The sequence below is a fragment of the Arachis hypogaea genome, chromosome 10 (assembly GCF_003086295.3).
Source record: "Arachis hypogaea cultivar Tifrunner chromosome 10, arahy.Tifrunner.gnm2.J5K5, whole genome shotgun sequence".
Classification (NCBI taxonomy): domain Eukaryota; kingdom Viridiplantae; phylum Streptophyta; class Magnoliopsida; order Fabales; family Fabaceae; genus Arachis; species Arachis hypogaea.
The window spans coordinates 116,591,773-116,614,073 of record NC_092045.1 but is presented as its reverse complement, the minus strand read 5'-3'; the positions used below and the strand labels follow the sequence as shown (position 1 = coordinate 116,614,073).

Genomic DNA, 22,301 nt, shown 5'->3' with positions numbered 1-22,301 from the left:
CTGAGGTTTCTAGTGAATGTAACAGGGGACAATTTAGTATTAGCAGTGCAGCAATGTCAGCAAATAATGATAGCATCAAACTTATCATTTTGTTGACAAAACAGCAATAGAACACTAAAAGCAGCTCCCTCATTTTGTTATGATACCCCTCCCCTCCCAACCATCCCTCTACAACATCATTTTAGGATCTTAAGTACATCTAACTTTTCTAGTAGCAAAAAATTCTCTCATTAGTCAATATTTCATCATCTTTTTTTCGTATTAACTATTTTACAGCAATAAAATTCAGAATACACATAGTTACCATCCTATTAGACATGTATGTAACAATCTAAGAAAGCAATCTTATTTTAGTTGCTATCCTATTAGACATGTATCTAAAGATCCAAGAAATCATATGCTGCATCACAAATTTACTCCGAATAAAAAAAGAACTTAAAACAATACTAGTTTTTTGGTTCCATCACTATTGGAAATGGAGTCTGATGAAGATACACAGGATCAAAACCACATTCACATAGCACATAATTTCCACAGAAAAAACCAATGAATGTATATACATCATAAATAGAGCATCTACATCATAGATAGGGCATACTTAGGGTACTTTTGGCAGGGTAATAGGATATCATAATTTATTTTCATCCTCATATTATTCATTCCTATTAGTACAATCCCATGACTACTATAAATAAGATTCCAGCTTGCCATCAAGCTTGTTCACCATACAAAACATATGTCATGAAAATCATGTTCTAGATTCTTACTAATGAAAAATTCAATTTGTCTGTAAACTTCATCCAACAATTAGCAAAAATAATAAACTTATGCACAAGTAGTCACGATAAGAATGCTAGAATTTTATGCATTTGTATATATAAAGTTTGCAGCCAAAATAAAAGTGATCAGTCTACAAATTTAAATCCAACAACAAAAAGTAGCCAAAGTAAGGAAACACCAAAATAATCACAATGACCTGAACTTTGCTGGGCCTGCATGAAATATAAGGATTTAAAATAACAGAACAAAAAGCTGCAGGAGCAAAACTTTGAATAGGAACCGAATTTTAACAAGGCTGAACCAAGCTCTCAACATAATCAAATGCATCGAAGTCAAGATTGTTGATGTTAAAGCGTTTAACACTATTATCTCTTCGGTCATAAAAAACTTCCTCAAAACTATGCCTGCCTCTCAACATGAAGATATTTCCATTCTCAAATATAAACTCCGGAAATGATAGCATTTCAACACCGAGATGGTGAAAACTAATCTTTAGCAATTGAGTCCAAGAATTTTCATCTCCAAACTCCTTCATTTGCCATGCAATAAAATGAGTGTTCTTGTAATTATGAAGAAGATACAGCCTATTTCCCCAAACTCCCAGAATTGGCGTTTGACCGGGGACCTCATCGATACCCTTTGGAAGCAGAATCTGTTTATGTGTATCCGATTTCAGGTCAAAAGAAACAATCATTAACATATCAAGTGTAACATCAGCCCAATCATAACCAGGTCCATGCGGGTTACGGAGAACTAGCCAATTAAGAGTGCCACCGATGAAGTGGCCATTAATATCTTCAGCGAAAAGCAGAAAAGCAGGGAGACTGTTGATCGTCTTCCAAGAACTGCCACGGAAGCTATAAACTTGCGCAGTTACAGAATCCCGAATGAGAGTCACTACCTTGTAACTGTCACTTGACTCATCATACCCAAACCCTAAAGAATTATACACATTGACACGTAAGCACGGCGAGTTCTCTGAAACAAACCCTGTGAGAGGGTTCCATAAACGAAACCAGATATCGCAAACACCGTTGTTGTGGTCGCAAAGCATACGGGCCACACAAACCAACCCGTTGCATGAACCCGAAACCCGGTCATCTACATGTAGAGAGTGGCGATTCTCTTGAGCATCAAGAGAGGATGATGGATTTCGGATGAAAGATTCAACGCTACTCAACACTAAGTCCTGTTTTTCTTTTTCGCCGAGGGTGAGCGCTTGTGTTCGCGTAAAGAGGAGGATGGCATTTTTGGGTGAACGGTGAAGGTGAAGTTTGACGAAGTGAGGGTGGGAGATGATGGAGTTCCATGACTTGCACACAAGCTTGAGGCGCGTGACAGGCTTTGCTGGAACCCAAGAGAGGATCTCCATCACCACTTCACACAAGAGGAGCGCCGCTGTTGGGTGTTGAGCCGCCATGTGCATGCCCTCAAAATGCAATTGCAAAGGTAGTTTTGGGAGAAATGGTGTAGGACGCAGATATGGAGTGTATAGGTGCTTTACGCAAGTGTGATGTCAGTAGTAAAAATCGGACCGTCCGATTTCTGAGTACACAAATTAGAGGGTTGGATTACCTTCACTAAAATTTAAATTCCTTCTTCTACAATAATCAGACTGTCCGATTAGTAAGCTTAATTTTTTTTACAAAGAAATTTTCATTCCTGTTTTAGAAAAAGTTGTTCTCATATCCATGTCTAGTACTCATATTTTCTATAATAATGCACAACACATACATACTTCTCATATCCAAAAAAATGAGCCAGGCATTATAATGCTTTTATTTTTTAAAAAGTGTAATATTTATGTTTGGTAAATTAAATTAAAAATGACTTTTAATAAATATAAGTAGCAATAATTACGTTTGATAAAATAATTTTTAAAATTTAAAAATACTATAAAAAATATAAATTTAATTGTTACATTTAAAAAATAGTTAATATATAAAGTACATTAGATTTTTAAATTTTAAAAAATACAAACTAACTTTAAAAGATTCACTTTAGTTATTTTTAAATAATAATAATAATACAGATTAGTTTATTGATTTTTTTGTTAAGGTTGACGTTATCTTTGACTTTGACTTTGATTTTTGAGTTACTTCTCATCAAAGAAGCAGCAGCTGGATCTGGATATGAAGGAAATGAAGTATCTTAGTTGAGAGAAGCTCTGCTTCTAGCACATCAATAATAATAATACATTATACATTTGACATGAATTCACAATCAGGAAAATATTACAACCCAAAACAAATAAACAAAGAAAAGAAATAATGAAAACTGCCAAATCCTTAAGCTAAGATATTCAAAATGATGACTATGGACAGAAAATTTTGCACTTCTAGAGTTGCTGAATTATATGATGATGATGATAAGATTTGAGTTAACCAGAAACACAATAGATACTCTACAGAAGAAGAAGAATAGTTATCATTTTTGCTTTGGTGATCCCTTTTTGGATCTCTTTAACTCCCAAGGTGGTAGGCAACCTTTATAATGAGAGTGCATAAATAATGAAGACATTGATACTTCCCTCTGTGGCATTGAGATTGATGACAAGCAACTGAAGGCTGTTCTTAGCCTCCTCTTTTCATTATCACACCCTTCAAAATTTGGATCATGCTCAACTGTAGTTATTTTAAGGGATTCTGGAAGTATGCAGTTGCAACAGGAACCTAAAAGAAACACATCTTAAGTCAGTTAAACACATGTAGTAATCTTGCTTGCTATAGAGGCTGGAAAATTATCATCAAGTAACTCAGTTCCTTGGCTAAGATTTTAGGATGGAGTGGACTGTGGAGTGCAAATTAGTTCATAAAAAAATGTGGTTTTTGAAGAAAATTTCATGTACCTATTCTTGCAAGTCTATTGACCCATTTTGGGATAGAATTGCCAGTGAGCTTGTAACAAATATCCTCACAGAAATGGTTGCAGTTCTTGACAATCAAGTGATATGTATCGCCGTTGTAATTCGCAGATTGGCGCTCCATGAAGTCTCGAATCTGGAGAGGATCCAAGCTAGTAGTTCCCATGTATATAGACTTCCTAAACTTAAAGCCAGGGCACTGCCTTGGTTCAACCTCAAACACACCACTTGTTGGATAGTCATGAGCTCCAAATGCATATTCTATTCCATAAACTGCCAGTGCAAGAACAGAACAACTCTGTCTCAGACAATAATCATGGAAACAAAAAGGGAAGTAACTTGTAAAAGCTTACCTTCTACAGCAGAGTGGAAAATTCCAAGGCCTGCCCAATACATATAGCCATTTACTGTTGTCAAATCATATACATTGAGATAAACAGGTGCTTTCCCAGGAATAATGCTTCCAGCTGATTTCACTTTAGAGAATATGCAAAATGGGGTGGCTGATTTGTCTTTGAGCCGAAGACGGACCACAGAATGCCAGCTACTCTTAAATCCTGATTTCATTTTAGTGATGGTACCCGGAGCCGGTTAATAACTATATTACCTACCTGCATATCAGCATATAAATTTAAGACCAAGGACAGAACATTTTAAGTACTAAGTTATCATGTTACCTAGGTAGTTCAAATGATACTATCATCAACCTAGATCCATGTTCTTCAACTTAAGATACTTCTTATCATTGCAAGCCACATAATTCGCAATAATATCAGCTATGTACTCTGATAAGACAAGGATGTTTAGTAGTTTATGTTCAAACTTCATACACAGTTCAAAATCTGTGGAATTTTAATCATGGATTTGAGACTAATCACTGGAATTTAAGCAAGAGACCGCACAAGGGGCTTTGAGTATTCTATGATAGTAAAGATTTTTTGTTATATCTTTTTCAAACAGACACAAATAGTGAAGATCTTTTGGTTATATTATCAATTTGTTAGTATATATGACCCTACTTGGGCCAAACAAAAAGGCAGTATCTGAAGCATAGCATATGCTTATGCAGTGCCCACAAAATAATTCAAAGACATTAACATTGGATTCTTTTATAGTATAGTATTATACTTCAGTTTTATTTTATTTTAAACCATCTATGCCTTCATAGATTGTTTCAGTAAGAGTAATGATGTCCCATCTGGAATCTTAAGAAAAATAAGAACAAGAAGAAGGGGGAAATAAAATTCAAAGATTGTTTCAAAAGGTTTAAGTAACTAATAACCTGAATTTGGATTAATACTAATAGCATCAGCTTTTTCCAAAAGACAAGGAATGATTGTGATGTTTTTATTTTTTGAACATTATTTTAAAACTAAACAGATTAGTTTTTAAATCTCATTAGCCAACACACCAGATTCAACAACTAAAAAATTCTAATTTTCCTTTTTCCTCATGAACTTGTAACAACTTAATTTCCAACCTTCAAACTAAGCAAAATTTAGAGCATGTAAGATTTTATTAACAGTAATTAAGATCTAACTCATATCTGAGCTAAAACAGTTGAAAAAAATAAGAAAAATGAAAGTTGAAGAGTATAGATCAGATTAGAAAGCATAGGAGCAAAAGAAGAAGAAATGCAAGAGAGATTAACATAAGATTAAGAAACCTGTAGTTGAAGAAGAGAGAGTGAAGTGAAGAAAGTTGTGGAGAGGCATTGTAAGTGGTAAAGAGTGAAGAAGAGAAGGCATTGGAGGAAGGAACACAACAATGTGTTTCTGAAACTCACAGTGTGTTTCTGACACAAAGCACAACACAAACACACATTATTAGAGTAAGAGGCTTCAAGTGATTGAACAAAGAGAAAGAGAGAGAAAGAAAGATATCTTTTTTTTTTTTTGGGTTATATTTTTGTGTAATAACTAATAAGAGTGCAGAGTGCAGACACAAGCAGCTGCTTTGTCTTCTTTTGTGACCAATCACCATTTCAATCATAATTTCATTAATTTCACATATTTTATATTTATTTTGTTTATAATACATTCTGTATAAAAAATTGGTTTAATTTGGGCCTCTGGCCCCTTCACAATAAAAAAAAAATTGGTTTAATTACTCTATTGGTCTTTATAATTTTGTAAAATTTTTAATTAGATCTTTATACTTTTTTTCGTTTTAATTGAGTCTTTGTACTAATTTTTTTTTCAATTAAACCCTTCTTAGTAGTAATTGGCTTAATTTTATAGGAACCCAACTAAAAAAAAAAGAATTGGTATAGAGACCTAAATAAATTAAAAAAAAAGTGTAGGGACCAAATTAAAAAAAATTGGTGCAAGGACTCAATTAAAAGGAAAAAAAATATAGGAACCTAATTAAAAATTTCGTAAAACTATAAGGACCAACAGAGTAATTAAACCTAAAAAATTATTTGTAAAATATTTTAGAGTAAAATAACAAATAAATTCATGGGTATTTATATTTCGAACAGATTAGTTCTTAAAAAAAATACTAATAAAGCCTTCTAAGATAATAAACGTAGACAAGTTAGTTTAAATTAAGATTTTTCACTCTAATCATAGCGGCTAATTTAAAAGTAGTCTGTCTACATCTACTATCATGTAAAACTTTATTGGTATTTTGTTTTAGGAACTAATATCTCCAAAGTATAAATTTTTAAAAATTTATTTATCATTTTATTTAATATTTAATTTTAAATGATATTTAAATTTTCATGCACTAGTAATCTAGTATCAATAAACATATAAGCCCATTTTAAACAACTTTTCTATGTGCAAATACACTGCTTTTCCTCTTTTTATTTTTATTTTTTTGGGGTTCAAAAGTAGTTCTTTATATTAGCTTTAAGATTTTATTTTTATTTTTTTATATTGTAAGGTTTGTTTTAGTAAAAGTAATACTTATACATTGATATAAATTCTTACTATGAATTAACAAAGTAAAATGCCAACTAAATTATATGAAAATGTGAAATTATGGTAAATAATCATTGTAATGGATAATTATTTGTAAGTATTTTTGTAAGAATTTGTGTAAATCTTTAGAGTAAAGACTAAAGAGACATACTTTGACCTAATGAAATGATTAGTGTTTAATTTACTTGAATTTTGGTTATGAAAAAATAGATGATCTGTAATTATATAATATTTTCCTACATTTTTTTCGATCTTCTCCATATATAAAAAACCCTAATTAAATAATATTGGCAATTTTTCTTTAAAAAAAAGTTAACATCCCCAAGATTATTAGTCATTGAAAAAAAAAACAATATTTTTTGCAACTAAAAGTAAAAGTAAAAACCTGAAAGAAATTCTGTCCGGATTTGACAAATTGACATTGACTGAATGTCATATTGCGTTGAATGATGACTCACTCTATCTCTTTCTGGATTTTTTGCTTTATCGAAATCTGGTCTTTTTTTTTCTTAATTTATTTTGATTAAGCAATTCTCACTAACTAATACATACTAATAGTAATATTTAATGTAATACTTAGTTATTAGGTTTTATAATATTTTTTAAAATTTTAATGATAAAATAATACGCCTCTTATATATTGATAACAGGATTAGAATTGTTTTAGTTCCTAACGTTTAAACGTCAGAATCGAAATTGTTTCTAATATAATTTTTTATTTGAAATCATTCTTAACATTTTATTTCGTATTAAAATCGTTTTTTTAATAAAATTTTTTATTTTATTACAAAAATATTCCTATTATAATAAATAAAAAATAAGCAAAATTTAAAAAAAAAAAGAAGAAGAAAAGAACGCCAGAAAAGGGGAGAAAGGAAAAGGAAAAAGGAGGGGGAGAAAAAGGTGCAAGGAGAAAGGGGGAGGGGGAGAAGAGAAGAGGAAAAGGAGATGCGTCGTCGCTGCTAGGGCTCGCAGCCGCCGTCGCTGCTAGGACTCACCGCCGCCGTTGCGTCGTCATCTGGCCTTGGAGGGAGACCACGCCGCTGAGCCGTCGCTGTCGATTAGCCCACGAGCTGCCGTCGGGGAAGCAGAACAGCGAAGAGAGGAGATGCGCGAGAAAGGAGAGAGGACGAAGCGCCAGTGGGTCTGCTTCGGCTTCTGCATCTGCTTCGACTTCTGTATTTGTTTTTGATTCTGCTGTTTTTGCTGTTAAATTTGGTGTTTTTGCTGTTGAATTTGTTATTTTTGTTGTTTCTGCATCTGTTTTTGCTGTTGCATCTGAATTTTGCTTCTTCTTCTACATCTGTTAAATTTTGCTGTTGAATTTGCTTCTTTTTCTGCATCTGTTTCTGATTTTTCTATTTTTTATTTTTCTATTGAATTTGATGTTGTTGTTTTTGAATTTGAATGTATTATTGTTGGTGTTCTTAAATCTGATTATTACTATTTAATGGGAGTAAGGAAGGTGGTGGTGGTGAAGTAAGGAAGGTAGTAGTGGTGGTAAAGGTGCTGATAGTGGTAGAGGATATTTTTGTCCATAAGAATTTAAAAGGAGGATTTTAATACGAAATAAAATGTTAAGGATAATTCTAAATAAAAAATTACATTGAGGACAATTTCAATTCTGATCCTTAACGTTAGGAACCAAAACAATACTTACCCTTAATAATACATTTTTGCGTATTATATATTTTATAAATATACTAAACATTTGAATGTAAATTATATACTAAGCATTTGTGTTTTTTTCCAATTGATACTTAATGTAAAAGAGTATAACACCTTAAATTCTCAAGTCAAAATCCTTACTCTAATCTGAGCATACTTTAAAAAGAAAAATATTAAAATATAATCACTAGCTATTGCAAAAAAAAAAAAATTATTTGGTCAATAAAAATTAAAAGAAAAAAATACAATATCCCATGGTATATTTTATCTAATATATTTCTTTTCTTTTAAATATATCATAGGGTAAAATATATTTTTTATCTTTAAAGTTTGACAAAAACTTTTAAAATATCCTTACATTTTATTTTATTTCAATTTTATCTCAAAAGTTTTTAATTTGTATCAAATACACTTCTTACGATTAATTTCTCAAAAAATTTAAGACTAATTCAACAATAATTTTATAAGAACAACCCTCAACACAAGCAAATTAAGTATAATTTCCATGCATTATTATTAAATTGGTCTTAAATTTTTTTTAAAATTTAGCCATCAAGAATATATTCGATGCAAATCGAAAATTTTTGAGACAAAATTCAAACAAAACAAAACTTAATGATATTTTTAAAATTTTTGTCAAATTTCAGAAACAAAAGATATGCTTTACTCTATATCATATTATGCAGTATTTACACATTTTAATCCTTTTCTTAGTTTAAAAAAAAAAAAAAAAACATAATCCTTTTCTTAGTTTCTTTTTTCTCTTCGTTTTCCTTTTTGTGTTTTTGGGATACACAAGTTGTAACAAAAAATAAGGATTCCACACGTTCATGATGAAACAGCTGGAATGTGATTAGTATATTATATGTGTAATCGTCCTTTGAATAATATAATACATTATATTGTTCTTCTATGTATCTGGAGATGCTTCAGGGAATCCTATGAACTCCACCTATTTCAGATACTTAAAAGAGTTCAAATTTTCATTAAAGAAAAAAAATAGAATAGTATTTCGTATGCTAACTAACAACCAAATGCAATTTAATATAAAACCAAAGAATGTTGTTATTTCACACTTTAGCATTGAGATGCATCATTCTCTTTTGGTTTCTTTAGTTTAATTTATATTTTTCTTTTTTCGTTATTTCAAATTAACTTGTGAAGTACATATTTGAAACTATAAAAATTATTAGAGTATTATTAAAGTTGTTAGTACGTGTAACGGATAGATTTACTTACAATAGTAGTTAGATATGCATTTATAAAATAGTTTTGTATGGTTTTATTATCAACACATTTGAATAAATTTATTTTTTTAGTTTTTTCTCTTGTTCTAACATGAGATGAGAGTCATGGTATTTTTTATAATTTTTTCGAATTTTTTTATTTATGGCCAAAATCTTTTTTTTTCTATTGCAGTATTTTTCTCTTATTTTTCAATCATTCTTTAACAATACTCTTTTTTGTCATAAACTACATTTTAATCCTTCACGATGTTTCAGTTTTCATAGATTAAATTTTGGAAAAGTCTAGAGGGCCAACAATTTTATTGCATTTTGACCAGTATATAACCAGCAGAAAAAAGTGAGCCATTGGATGAAATCTCACATCAATCTCACACCATCAAATCATCATTGATGGCTAGTTGATGGCTACTAATTACAAATGTTACTAGGCCGTTAGCATTGCTTTTTTTCGCAGTATACTTCCAGACTTTGCCATTATCTTTGTCTTGCGTTTTGAGATGACAGAATCCATCTCCACCATTTGCTGCTGCTGCGAAATGTGCTCACATGCATTACTTGAAGTGCTGTTGCACGTCAACCACCACCTTTATCACCTTTCGCAATATTTTCACCCATTTTTATCAATTTTTCAGCGTCTTCACTCGTTACCACTCACATCCTTATGTTCATCTCTCCATCCCGAGTTCAACGCATCTAAAATCACTATTCTCAGAGCCTCCATACGCATCTATATATACTCCTCCAGAAGTCGATCGCTCCTTCTCTCTCCATCTATTTCTATATTCATTATAGATCATTTAATTAATGGGTCAGATCAACAGCTCTGATTTTACATCATCTTCGCCGTTGGATCTGCTTCCATATCAATGGTCCAAATCTTTCACCTATTAGTCCAACACGTTTCTATGTTCTAACCCATGTTTCTGGTTGACATTCTTCGCCATTGACCTTACGTTGATTAGGGCTTATTCGTAATTAGCATGCTGACATGGTATCGTCAACTTATATTATGTTGCCATGTGTTATCGCAATGTTGATTTGGCAAATGATGTGGCAGTTGATGTGTCATTATTCGTAGGTGTTCATACCCTGACCCAACGATAAAGGTCCAGGTCCAAATAAAAGGCCTAATCTGAAGGATTAAGCCTAGCTAAGTACCGACCTTCACATAAGAAGTCGGTATCGACCATGACTTAGCCTGAAGAAGTCGGATGTGAGATTAGCTGGCAGATAAACACTCATTCAAATGAGTAACCGCCCCTAAAATCTCTCTAACCGCTTCATAAAGCCATATCTTAACCTCCCCAAGATAATGGGGGCGGTTAACACCCTAAAGATACGGCACTACTCCAACGGTGGTTATTGGCTCACCACTATAAATACACTGACACCCCTCAGGTATCTCTAAGCCCAATACTCTCTAGACCTGCTCACACTCTTGCTAACTTAGGCATCGGAGTGTCTTTGCAGGTACCACCCCCATTCGCTCACGAGCACAAGTCGGACGGAGCCTCCCGAGTTGCAGATCCATCCGGAGTCCTCCTCCTTCATACATTTGGGCCACCCAACGCCATCCATCTTATTTATCTCCGGTTACCCACCGTAACATTGGCGCCGTTGCCGGGGAACCGAGAGATCATCCCTTGATGGCGGACAGATCCCACGAAGAAGGCCATGTCGAAACAGATTCCGAACAAGAGAATCTGGACATGAGCAATAACGATGCGGATCAAGCCCTACACCAGGAAGGTAATAATCAACATAGAGAAGGCACCTCCGGAGTGAAGAACCCGAAGGTGAATTCCTCAGAGGGGCGCGAATCAGAAAAAGGCGGACCATCCCACGTAGCTGAACTGATGGGATTAGTCCACAGCCGCCTGGAACAATTGGAGCAAGAGCGGGAGAAGCAATAGGAAACTGAAAAGTACCTCAAAGAGGAGATGGAGTGGCGAAAAGAGTTAGAAAGAAAACTCTTACAGCTAGAATCCTCCCTAGAGAGTCACAACTCCCGCGACGAACAAGAAGAACGACTCTCGGGCGGAGAAGATCCTTTCAGCGAGGACATAATGAGGGCAAAAGTTCCAAGAAACTTCAAAAGCCCTGATATGGACCTCTATGATGGAACCACGGATCCAAAGCATCATCTAAGCAACTTCAAGAGTCGGATGTATCTAGCCGATGCCTCCGACGCTACTCGATGCAAAGCTTTCCCGACCACTTTATCAAAAGCGGCGATGAAGTGGTTCGATAGCCTTCCCCCGAGATCAATCACTAGCTTTGAAGACCTCTCAAAGAAGTTTTTGATGAGGTTCTCAATTCAGAAAGACAAGGTAAAACATGCACCGAGCCTCCTGGGAATAAAACAGGAGGTCGGAGAGTCTTTACGAGCCTATATGGAAAGGTTCAACAAAGCATGTTTAGAGATCCAAGACCTGCCCACAGAGGCAGTCATAATGGGGCTAGTCAATGGGCTCAGAGAAGGTCCCTTCTCACAGTCCATATCTAAAAGGCACCCCGTTTCTCTAAGTGATGTACAAGAAAGGGCTGAAAAGTACATCAATATGGAAGAGAATGCCAAGTTAAGGGACCTGAGTTGGCGATCTGGGCCCCCTCCCTCAACTAAGGAGAGGGAAAGGGAAGCCAAGAAAAAGGAAGAACTCGGTCTCGAGAGGCCCAGAAAATATCACTCTTATACTCCTCTAAAAACTTCTATAGTGGATGTATACAGAGAGATTTGCCACACCGAAAGGCTGCCACCCCCTAGACCTATTAAAAATAAAAAAGGGGGAAGCCGCGGCGATTACTGTGAGTACCATAAAATATATGGTCACTCCACTAACGACTGCTACGACCTTAAGAATGTGATAGAAAAGCTGGCTAGAGAAGGTCGGCTTGATAGATATCTCATGGAAAGGTCGGACAGTCACGGAAAGAGAAAGCGAGATGACATGGATAGAAGAGATCCACCACCACAGACTCCAGAGAGGCATATCCATATGATCTCAGGAGGATTTGCGGGAGGAGGACTCACCAAGTCTTCTCGCAAAAGACACCTCAAAAGAGTCTACCAGGTCGGGGAGGAGTCACCCGACCTCCCTACCATCTCATTCACAAAAGAAGATGGGCAAGGGATAATCCCCGGGCACGACGATCCCGTGGTGATAACTATGATCCTAGCCAATGCCCATCTCCACAGAACCCTAGTAGACCAAGGAAGCTCGGCGGACATCCTTTTCAAGCCCGCTTTCGACAAGCTAGGGTTAGATGAAAAAGAGTTAAGAGCCTACCCCGACACCTTATACGGATTAGGGAACACGCCAATAAAACCATTAGGATTTTTACCCCTTCACACCACTTTTGGAAAAGGGGAAAGATCAAGGACTCTGAGTATAGACTTCATAGTCATTGATGAAGGGTCAGCCTATAATGCCTTAATTGGCAGGACTACCCTTAATCGGCTCGGAGCAGTGGTATCCACTCCCCACCTCTGCATGAAATTTCCGACCGCAGCAGGAATAGCAACGGTGAGAGGAGACCAAAAATTGGCGAGAAAATGCTACAATGAAAGCCTAAATCTGAGAGGAAAGGGCAAAGAAGTCCACACCATAGAGCTCGGTGGCGCAAGGGCCAAAGAAGAGCTACGACCTCAACCGGGAGGAAAAACCGAGGCGATACAAGTCGTGGGGGGGAGGAAGGAAAAAACACTTACATAAGAGCCAACCTAGGGGAAACCCTAAAGCAAGGGTTGACCGAACTCCTAAGAGTTAATTCCGACCTCTTCGCATGGAAGGCTTCTGACATGCCCGGGATTGATCCCGAGCTCATGTCCCACAGGCTCTCGGTTTACCCGGGGTCCCGACCTGTGCAACAAAGAAGACGCAAGCTCGGCACGGAACGAGCCCTAATAGTAGAGGAGCAAGTACAGGCGCTCCTGGAAGCCGGCTTTATTAGAGAGGTCAAATACCCAACATGGCTAGCCAATGTAGTGCTAGTCAAAAAACAGAATGGTAAATGGAGAATGTGCATCGACTATACCGACTTAAATAAGGCATGTCCTAAGGACCCTTATCCCCTACCAAGCATTGATACCCTAGTAGACTCCAGCTCAGGGTACCAATACTTATCATTCATGGACGCCTACTCGGGATACAATCAAATCCCGATGTACGAGCCCGACCAGGAGAAAACATCTTTCATCACACCGAGAGCAAACTATTGCTACGTGGTCATGCCATTCGGATTAAAGAATGCAGGAGCCACGTATCAAAGGTTGATGAATAAAGTGTTTTCTCCCCACTTGGGGAGCCTAATGGAAGTATACGTCGACGACATGTTAGTAAAAACCAAGGAAGAAGTCGACCTCTTAACTGACCTCTCACAAGTCTTTGATACCATAAGGTTGCATGGGATGAGACTAAATCCTGCAAAGTGCGCCTTCGCGGTCGAGGCAGGGAAATTTCTAGGATTCATGCTAACACAAAGAGGGATTGAGGCCAATCCCGATAAATGCAGAGCCATCCTAGAAATGAAAAGCCCGACTTGTTTGAGAGAGGTTCAGCAGCTCAATGGCCGACTTGCAGCTCTCTCCAGATTTTTGGCAGGATCGGCACCAAAATCCCTTCCACTATTTTCCTTATTAAGGAAGGGATGCCAATTTGAATGGACTCCGGAGTGCGAGGAGGCGTTCCAAGAGTTCAAAAAATTCTTAAGCCAGCCTCCTATCTTAACCCGACCAATACTAGGGAAGGACCTCGTCCTATACCTATCCGTGGCAAACAGGGCTGTCTCATCAGCCCTAATAAGAGAAGACGAGGTCGGACAACACCCGGTCTACTTCGTCAGTAAGGTCCTACAAGGCCCTGAGCTAAGGTACCACAAACTAGAAAAGTTTGCCTACTCCTTAGTGATAGCCTCACGAAGGCTACGACCTTACTTTCAAGCACACACAATCAGAGTCCGTACGAACCAACCCATGAAGCAAATCCTCCAAAAGACGGATGTTGCAGGAAGAATGGTTCAATGGGCGATAGAGCTCTCCGAGTTCGATTTGAAATATGAAACTCAGACAGCAATCAAAGCCCAATGCCTCGCCGACTTTGTGGCAGAATACGCAGGAGATCAAGAGGAAAAGCCGACTACATGGGAACTCTATGTAGATGGATCCTCCAACAAAACAGGAAGCGGTGCAGGCATAATACTAGTTGATGAAAGAGGAACCCAGATAGAGGTTTCCTTAAAATTTGAATTTCCGGCTTCAAATAATCAGGCAGAATATGAAGCCTTGATAGCCGGACTAAAATTGGCAGAAGAAGTCGGTGCTACAAAGGTGATGATATACAGCGACTCCCAGGTGGTGACCTCCCAAATCAGCGGAGAATATCAGGCCAAGGACCCTAATATGAAGAAGTACTTGGAAAAAACCTTGGAGCACCTTGGGCGCTTTGCAGAAACCGAGGTCAAACACATAACTCGTGATCTAAATAGCAGAGCGGATGCCCTATCCAAGTTAGCAAGTACCAAACCAGGAGGAAACAACAGAAGCCTGATTTAAGAAACCCTCCAAGAGCCCTCGGTAGCAAAAACAGAAGATAAGCAAGAGGTACTTGAGGTAGTCGGTTTAAACCTCGGATGGATGAATCCCTTAGTCGAATACCTGAAATTCGACATCCTCCCTAAAGAGGAGAAAGAAACTGAAAAGATCCGAAGGGAAGCACAACATTACACTATGATGAGAAATGTCCTCTACAGAAGAGGGATATCAACACCATTGTTAAAGTGCGTACCGACCTCAAGAACCGCCAAGGTGTTGGAGGAAGTACATAGCGGGATCTGCGGAAATCATCTCGGAGCAAGATCACTAGCCAGAAAAGTAATCCGAGCTGGATTCTACTGGCCGACCTTACAAAAAGATGCCACAGAATTTGTGAAAAAGTGTCAACCGTGCCAGATGCATGCAAATTTCCACGTGGCTCCCCCAGAAGAGCTCATTAGTATCACTTCTCCGTGGCCTTTCGCAAAATGGGGAATGGATTTGTTAGGTCCTTTTCCCCAAGCGCCAGGACAAGTCAAATACTTGATCGTGGGAATAGATTACTTCACAAAGTGGATAGAAGCAGAGCCGCTAGCCACTATCACCGCTCAAAGAAGTCGCAGGTTCCTTTACAAAAATATCATCACAAGATATGGGATACCTTATTCCATTACTACGGATAATGGAACCCAATTCACCGACGCCACTTTCCGAAGCTTAGTAGCCAGTATGAAAATAAAACACCAGTTCACCTCGGCGGAACACCCGCAAGCAAATGGGCAAGCCGAGGCAGCCAACAAAGTCATACTGGCAGGACTAAAGAACAGACTACAGGAAGCAAAGGGAGCTTGGGCTGAAGAGCTCCCTCAGGTGCTATGGGCTTATAGGACAACTCCCCAATCCGCCACAGGAGAAACACCTTTCCGACTAGTCTATGGCATAGAAGCCATGATTCCAATAGAAGTCAATGAGCAAAGCCCAAGGGTAATTCTCCACGACGAGGTCAGAAATGTGCGGGGACACAAAGAGGAGCTCGACTTGCTCCCCGAAGTCCGAGAAGACGCCCAGATAAGAGAAGCAGCATTGAAACAAAGGATGACTACCAGATACAACAAAAAAGTCATTCGAAGAACATTTGCCTCGGACGACTTGGTCCTAATCAGAAACGACATTGGAGTCAACAAATCAGGAGAAGGAAAGCTCGCCGCAAATTGGAAGGGACCATACAGAATCCAGGAAGTGTTAGGGAAAGGTTATTATAAGGTAACCGACCTGAACGGCACTGAGCTACCAAGGTCGTGGCATGCTTGTAATATGAAAAGGTACTACAGTTAAAAGCGAACTCTACTCCCTGATGTACTCTTTTCCCAACTTCATGATTTTTTCCCAAAAGGGTTTTTTCTGGAGAAGGGTTTTTAACGAGGCATCATAGTAGAGGCTAAGGGAAATAAGTTATGAAGACCCTTAGTAGCAAGAAGGTACCTCCACAATTAATAAAGATCTTTTTTTTACAATATCTCTTATAATATCCTTCTTTATTTTTCTAAGTCTTTCTACGAAACGCGCCGACTTAAGCTCGACAAAACGTGAAAATCCCATGAACCGACCTAGATGGTCGTCAGGATAAAACGACGAGGTACAAGTCGGCGTAAAGAGGTTATATGAGTTGATCGTAAAAACTCGGGAACAAATCGACTCTCAAGTCGAAATGAGAACCCGGGTAAAACAAACTCGGAAACACTCCGAGTAGATGAAAAACACATCACAAAAATAACCTAAGTCATGAAAACTCACTAAAGCAAAGTCGAGTATAAAGGATAGCAAAAGAGATCGGAAAAACCTGAGAAAAGTTTAGAGGCTGCACAAAAGCCCTTGAACGAAAAGGCTCGAGAAAACAATGCAAGCCAACAAAAAGGTTTTCAGAAAAAAGATCAAGAGGATTCTTGAAATATCGAAACTAGAAAAAGCATACACGCACAAGGTAACTTAGAACCCTTATCCAAAAAAGGGCATTTATTTTTCTACACCCTTATTCAAAAGGGCACCCGCCAGAAATATTTTGTTAATGGCCTCGAAAGGCCAGAGAGAAATTGTTCACAGGTCACCAACACAAGCATATAAATAAGTCTAAAAAAGGGGGACCCACAGGCCGGGCCCCCATATAGCCATAAAAAATTAAAGTCATTTTTTCAAAGGAGTAGAGGAATCACCACCACCAGAGCCAGGAGGAACGCCACCAGGACCAGGAAGAGAAGCTGAAGAGGAAGTCGGAGGAACGACTGAGGAACTCTGTGCATCTTTGGAACGGGGAGGAGACTCAATAATCCTCTGTCCCCGAGTCTTCAATTCTGACTTGGAAACCACCTCGGGAACAGGAGGATCCACGATGGCGCCATCAATAACTACCTTATCAGGATGTAAAGGAGAAAGATCCAAGTCGAGAGCAATAACCCTGACTTGCTCCAGGAAAATTCTCCAAGACTCCTCGGCGCCATCAGCGATAGAGTCCTCCAACTCGGCATAAGCGTTCCGAGAGTTCAGCAAATCCTTCCTCACAGCCACAATATCTCGAAATAAACTTTGGTAACTTTCCTGTGCTGCCTTCCTCAAATTCGCCTCCATAGTAAGTTGGGCCTGCAGCTGGCTCTCCTTCTCCCGGAGGCTATCTCTCTCCTCCCTCAATTTATCTCTCTCCTCCTTCAACTCCCTCTCATGTTTTTGAAAAACAAGAAGCCTCCCCTCCAACTCCTCAACCTTCGAGGTTGCCCCCAAAGAGCTGAGGGGATTCTTCTCAAAAATGTCCAAAAGTTTGCCACAAACTCCCGCCGCCCTAAAACTCTCCTCGGCCAGAGTGGTGAGGTGGTTTCGAACAGAAGCATCATCCATATTTATAAAAGGATAGATGTTCTTTCGGACGAATGCAAGAGCATCCGCCTTAACCCCACCATCCCAAGAAGAGCCAGACTCTGAAGTCTTGCGCTTCTTCTTGTCTGGCTCGGAAAGAAGTTGGGCGGAAGGGAGTGGCCGAGACAAAGTTGAAGAAGAAATTATAATAGGTTGAGAGGGAGTGCCTACATTCTTAGGAGGAGGAGGAGGAAGAGGAGGAGAGATGATTGCCCTGGCACCGCCGGACCTAGCCCGGGACTTCGCCTTAGCCTCCTGGACTCTTTGGTAAGACTCCTGAGCATTCTTCTTCGCCATATCTACAAAAGAAACAACTAGCAAAAGTTACAAGTCGGTAAAACACAAGTCGGAAGACAACAAGTCGGAAATGAGGGATGCATGCACTACCTAGTTGAGACTGAACAAAAGTTGGCGTCCCCTGGAGGATTTTCCTTGTATCCAAGTATGGGGCCCTCCCCCACGCTTCTCGGAAAAACCCCACAATGGCGGCCTCCACCTCGTCTAGGTCATCTAGACCATACTTTTCGCAAGGGGAGGCCTCCAGCCAATAAAGGGGAAAGCGAGGGGAAGAGTGCTCATCAAGGAAGAAGGGGTGGTGACCCTCTACAGCTTGCACTTTGAAAAAATAGTTTTTGAAGTCATGGAAGGATTCGTCAAAAAGGGTGAAAATCCTCCGACCTTGTATGGTTCGGAAGGATACCCATTGCTGTTTGTTGTTTAGCCCACTAAAGGGCTTAGTCATATGAAAAAGAAAGAAGAAAATCCTCAAAGAGGTCGGAAAGTCCAGAGCATGGCTAATAAACTGATAGATCTTCAAAAAACCCCAAGAATTGGGGTGAAGTTGAGTAGGGGCAACTCGACAGTGGCGCAAAACAGACATTTCGAAATCCGAGAAAGGAAGAAAAACACCCAAGCGGGTGATCATACATTCATACATAAAGAAAAAATGAGGGGCCGCCTCATTAACTCTCCCAAAACAAACCCGGTCTTCCGGACCCGGGATTATCAACTCATATTTTGGCTCGTCCTCCTCCGAAGTACAAAGCCGATGGTGGGTACGAAGATGAGTGATAAACTCAGCATCGACCAGGGGTTCCTCCCCAAGGACTGTAACATTAACCCACTGAGAAAGAACATCTACGGAAGCCATTTTTTATATATAAAGAAAGGTGGCAGAAACCTACAAAAGGAAAAAAGAAAAGGAAAATCAAAAAACACGGTCCCTAAAGAGGAAAGATACGAAGCCAGAATCCACAGACCAACCTCTTTACCCACAAAATAGACACATGCAAACGAAAGGCATGACGTGAAAGAAATAAAACTAACCTTTATCCGAAAGGTGAAAGTTGGAAAGAGCAGAAATCTTCGAGCACAAGAATACAGCACGGGCAAGGAAAGAAGAAGTTTGAAAGATTGCAAAAACGGAAAAATGAAAGAGAGGGAAAGTATTTATAAACACACCAAGGGGCATAATGGTAAAAACGGAGCAGTCATTAATGAGATTGCACCGTTACCAAAGCCCTCAATACTTCCCCAACGGACACGACGCTTGAAATGACGTAACTGTCAGAAACAAAAGGTCGCGAAATCACGTCGGTTTATAAGACCCACGTTTCCTCCAAATAAGTCGGCTACGAACCCGAGATTAAATACTTGAACCCAAACTTTAAAGAAAATTTGGGCTCAAGTAGGGGCACTGTTCATACCCTGGCCCAACGATAAAGGCCCAGGTCCAAATAAAAGGCCTAATCTGAAGGATTAAGTCTAGCTAAGTACCGACCTTCACATAAGAAGTCGGTATCGACCACGACTTAGCCTGAAGAAGTCGGATGTGAGATTAGCTGGCAGATAAACACTCATTCAAATGAGTAACCGCCCCTAAAATCTCTCTAACCGCTTCATAAAGCCATATCTTAACCTCCCCAAGATAATGGGGGCGGTTAACACCCTAAAGATACGGCACTACTCCAACGGTGGTTATTGGCTCACCACTATAAATACACTGACACCCCTCAGGTATCTCTAAGCCCAATACTCTCTAGACCTGCTCACACTCTTGCTAACTTAGGCATCGGAGTGTCTTTGCAGGTACCACCCCCCATTCGCTCACGAGCACAAGTCGGACGGAGCCTCCCGAGTTGCAGATCCATCCGGAGTCCTCCTCCTTCATACATTTGGGCCACCCAACGCCATCCATCTTATTTATCTCCGGTTACCCACCGTAACAATAGGATTCCTACTAAATTTTTTTGTGTTATTTTTTTCGATTTTGCTCCCTATTTTTAGAATTTTTACTCTGTTCTTGTTGATTTCACATTTTTTGGCATATTTACAATTTTCGTGAAAAAACCAATTACTTTTCAACCATTCTGTTTGGACCATACTTTCTAACAATTTATTACTATTTTTTATAGTACGTCATCTTTTCTACAGTTTGCCACTTAATGACAGTTTTTTTATAATTCGCTATTTCTTTGACAATTTGTCATTTTTTTGGCAATTTTTTTTTCTTTTTACAATTCATTACTATTCTAGTAGTTTTGGCTGTGTTTCTTTTTAACAGTTTCGTCTGTATTTTTCTGGCAATTTTGTCTATATTTTTTTAACAGTTATATCTGAACTCCTTTGACAATTCTATCTGTATTCTATTTCTATAATTTTATTTACACTTAATTTTGATAATTTTGTCTACACTATGTTTTGACAATTTTGTTTGCAGCTATTTGGTCAGTTTATACCATTTCTTTTTATTATTTTAAATAAGTTTCATGACATGAAACTAACGATGAATGAATGGGGCTAATTTTTTTTATATTGTTTAAATATATGTGTAATACATTATTATTGGAAGATTGGGTGTTTTTCTTTTATATGGTATTTTATTCAAATCGGACGGTCCGATTTGTTTGAAGAGAAAAATAAATTACAAATCGGAGGGTCCGATTTGTTTGGAGAAAAAAATAAATTACAAATCGGAGAGTCCGTTTTGTATTTTTTATTTTTTTTATTTTTTAAAATAAAAATCGGACGGTCCGATTTCAACATTAAATTTTTTTTTTCAATTCACAAATCGGACCGTCCGATTTGTGATTGTTTATTTGAAAAAAAAAATAAAACAAACAAATCGGTGCATCCAATTTGTACATCCCATACCAATGTGAAACACACTTCTGTTCACAGCTTCTTGTTATACACTTCTCTCTCTCCCATATAAAAAATAACAAGCGTGAATGAGAAGCCTGAACTTGTAGTTATACTATATACATTGATATAAAATTTTAAAGTTTATTTATATTCAAAAAACTTATTAAACTATCAACTATCGATTAAGAAAGAATAAATCCCCTTCGTTCGAGTATATTCATTTTATTTAATGAAAATTAATATAATTTCATATCATTTATGCTTATATATGCTTAAATACTAAGTGTATAAGACCAAACTCAGAAGTCAGAATAAGTAAAGATCACTACAAATTAAACAAATTTTTAACAAGATAAATTGTACGGGACTTGGTGCAATTATCAATAATGATCATAATAAAAGTATTACACATAAGATACAAAAATTTTAAATTTAAATTATAAATTTAAATTAAATAACGCATCCAAAAATTTAAACTCGAAATTCTAAACTTATATTAAATGCATCCAGCCTAAAGCAACGTTACATATGACTCCAACAAGCAAAGGATGTGGAGATGCCTAATAAAGAGGGAACCCCCTTCACTTTGAAATAACTAATAACTAACATAGTTCGTTTTCCTTTATATATATAGTTTTTTATCTATTTGTCTTTTTCTATTTTTTTTTTCTTTGGTCTGACATAACAGCCAACACATACACTAATTCTATGAATTTTATATTCTACTTCCTGAACTTATCCCAGATCCGAACCCTTATGTAATTCTTTGTGAGACATCTAATTATGCCGCTGGATCAAAGCCTTAGCTGCACTATTTGGGTTTGATTGTCAATTCACCTTCCTAGACATGGTTAGTTGGATAAAATCAAATTCACCTTGATTTGAATTCAGTTTTAAATAACGGCTGAATTGATTTTTGAAATTTTTATTCAATCCTAAGTTCCATAAAATCACATTATTTATGAGTTACATTAAAATTGGATAAAATTCGAGTTTTGGTAAATTTTATATCAAAATATTATCATGTATTTATTTATAAAAAAAGGTGAATTTTATAATATTTTTGTTATGATGTCTAAATTGTCTACTTCTCTTTTAAAATAAAAAATAAAATATTTAAAGTAAAAAATAAATCATGTAAAATTTATTAAATATTATTTATTTATTTTTTTAGTAATTTAAATATAAAGTGATAGACACTATAACATTCACAAAAAAAAATATTTGTTATTGAGAAG

At 37.4% G+C, this 22,301-nt stretch overlaps 2 protein-coding genes across 2 annotated transcripts; both read right to left on the bottom strand.

The window, feature by feature from the left end:
• Positions 1-1,066: 1,066 nt before the first annotated feature.
• On the bottom strand, positions 1,067-2,200 carry LOC112718086 (F-box/kelch-repeat protein At3g23880). Its single transcript, XM_025769989.1, has one exon. It carries the CDS (start codon positions 2,198-2,200, stop codon positions 1,067-1,069), a length of 1,134 nt encoding a protein of 377 aa, XP_025625774.1.
• A 754-nt stretch (positions 2,201-2,954) lies between these two features.
• LOC112717122 (deSI-like protein At4g17486) lies at positions 2,955-5,587 on the bottom strand. The gene is made up of 4 exons (XM_025769227.2): positions 5,310-5,587; positions 3,997-4,254; positions 3,629-3,916; positions 2,955-3,452 (listed from the first exon to the last, which is right to left on the bottom strand). Exons 2-4 carry the CDS (start codon positions 4,208-4,210, stop codon positions 3,208-3,210), a joined length of 747 nt encoding a protein of 248 aa, XP_025625012.1. The 5' UTR covers positions 4,211-4,254; positions 5,310-5,587; the 3' UTR covers positions 2,955-3,207.
• Positions 5,588-22,301: the final 16,714 nt, after the last annotated feature.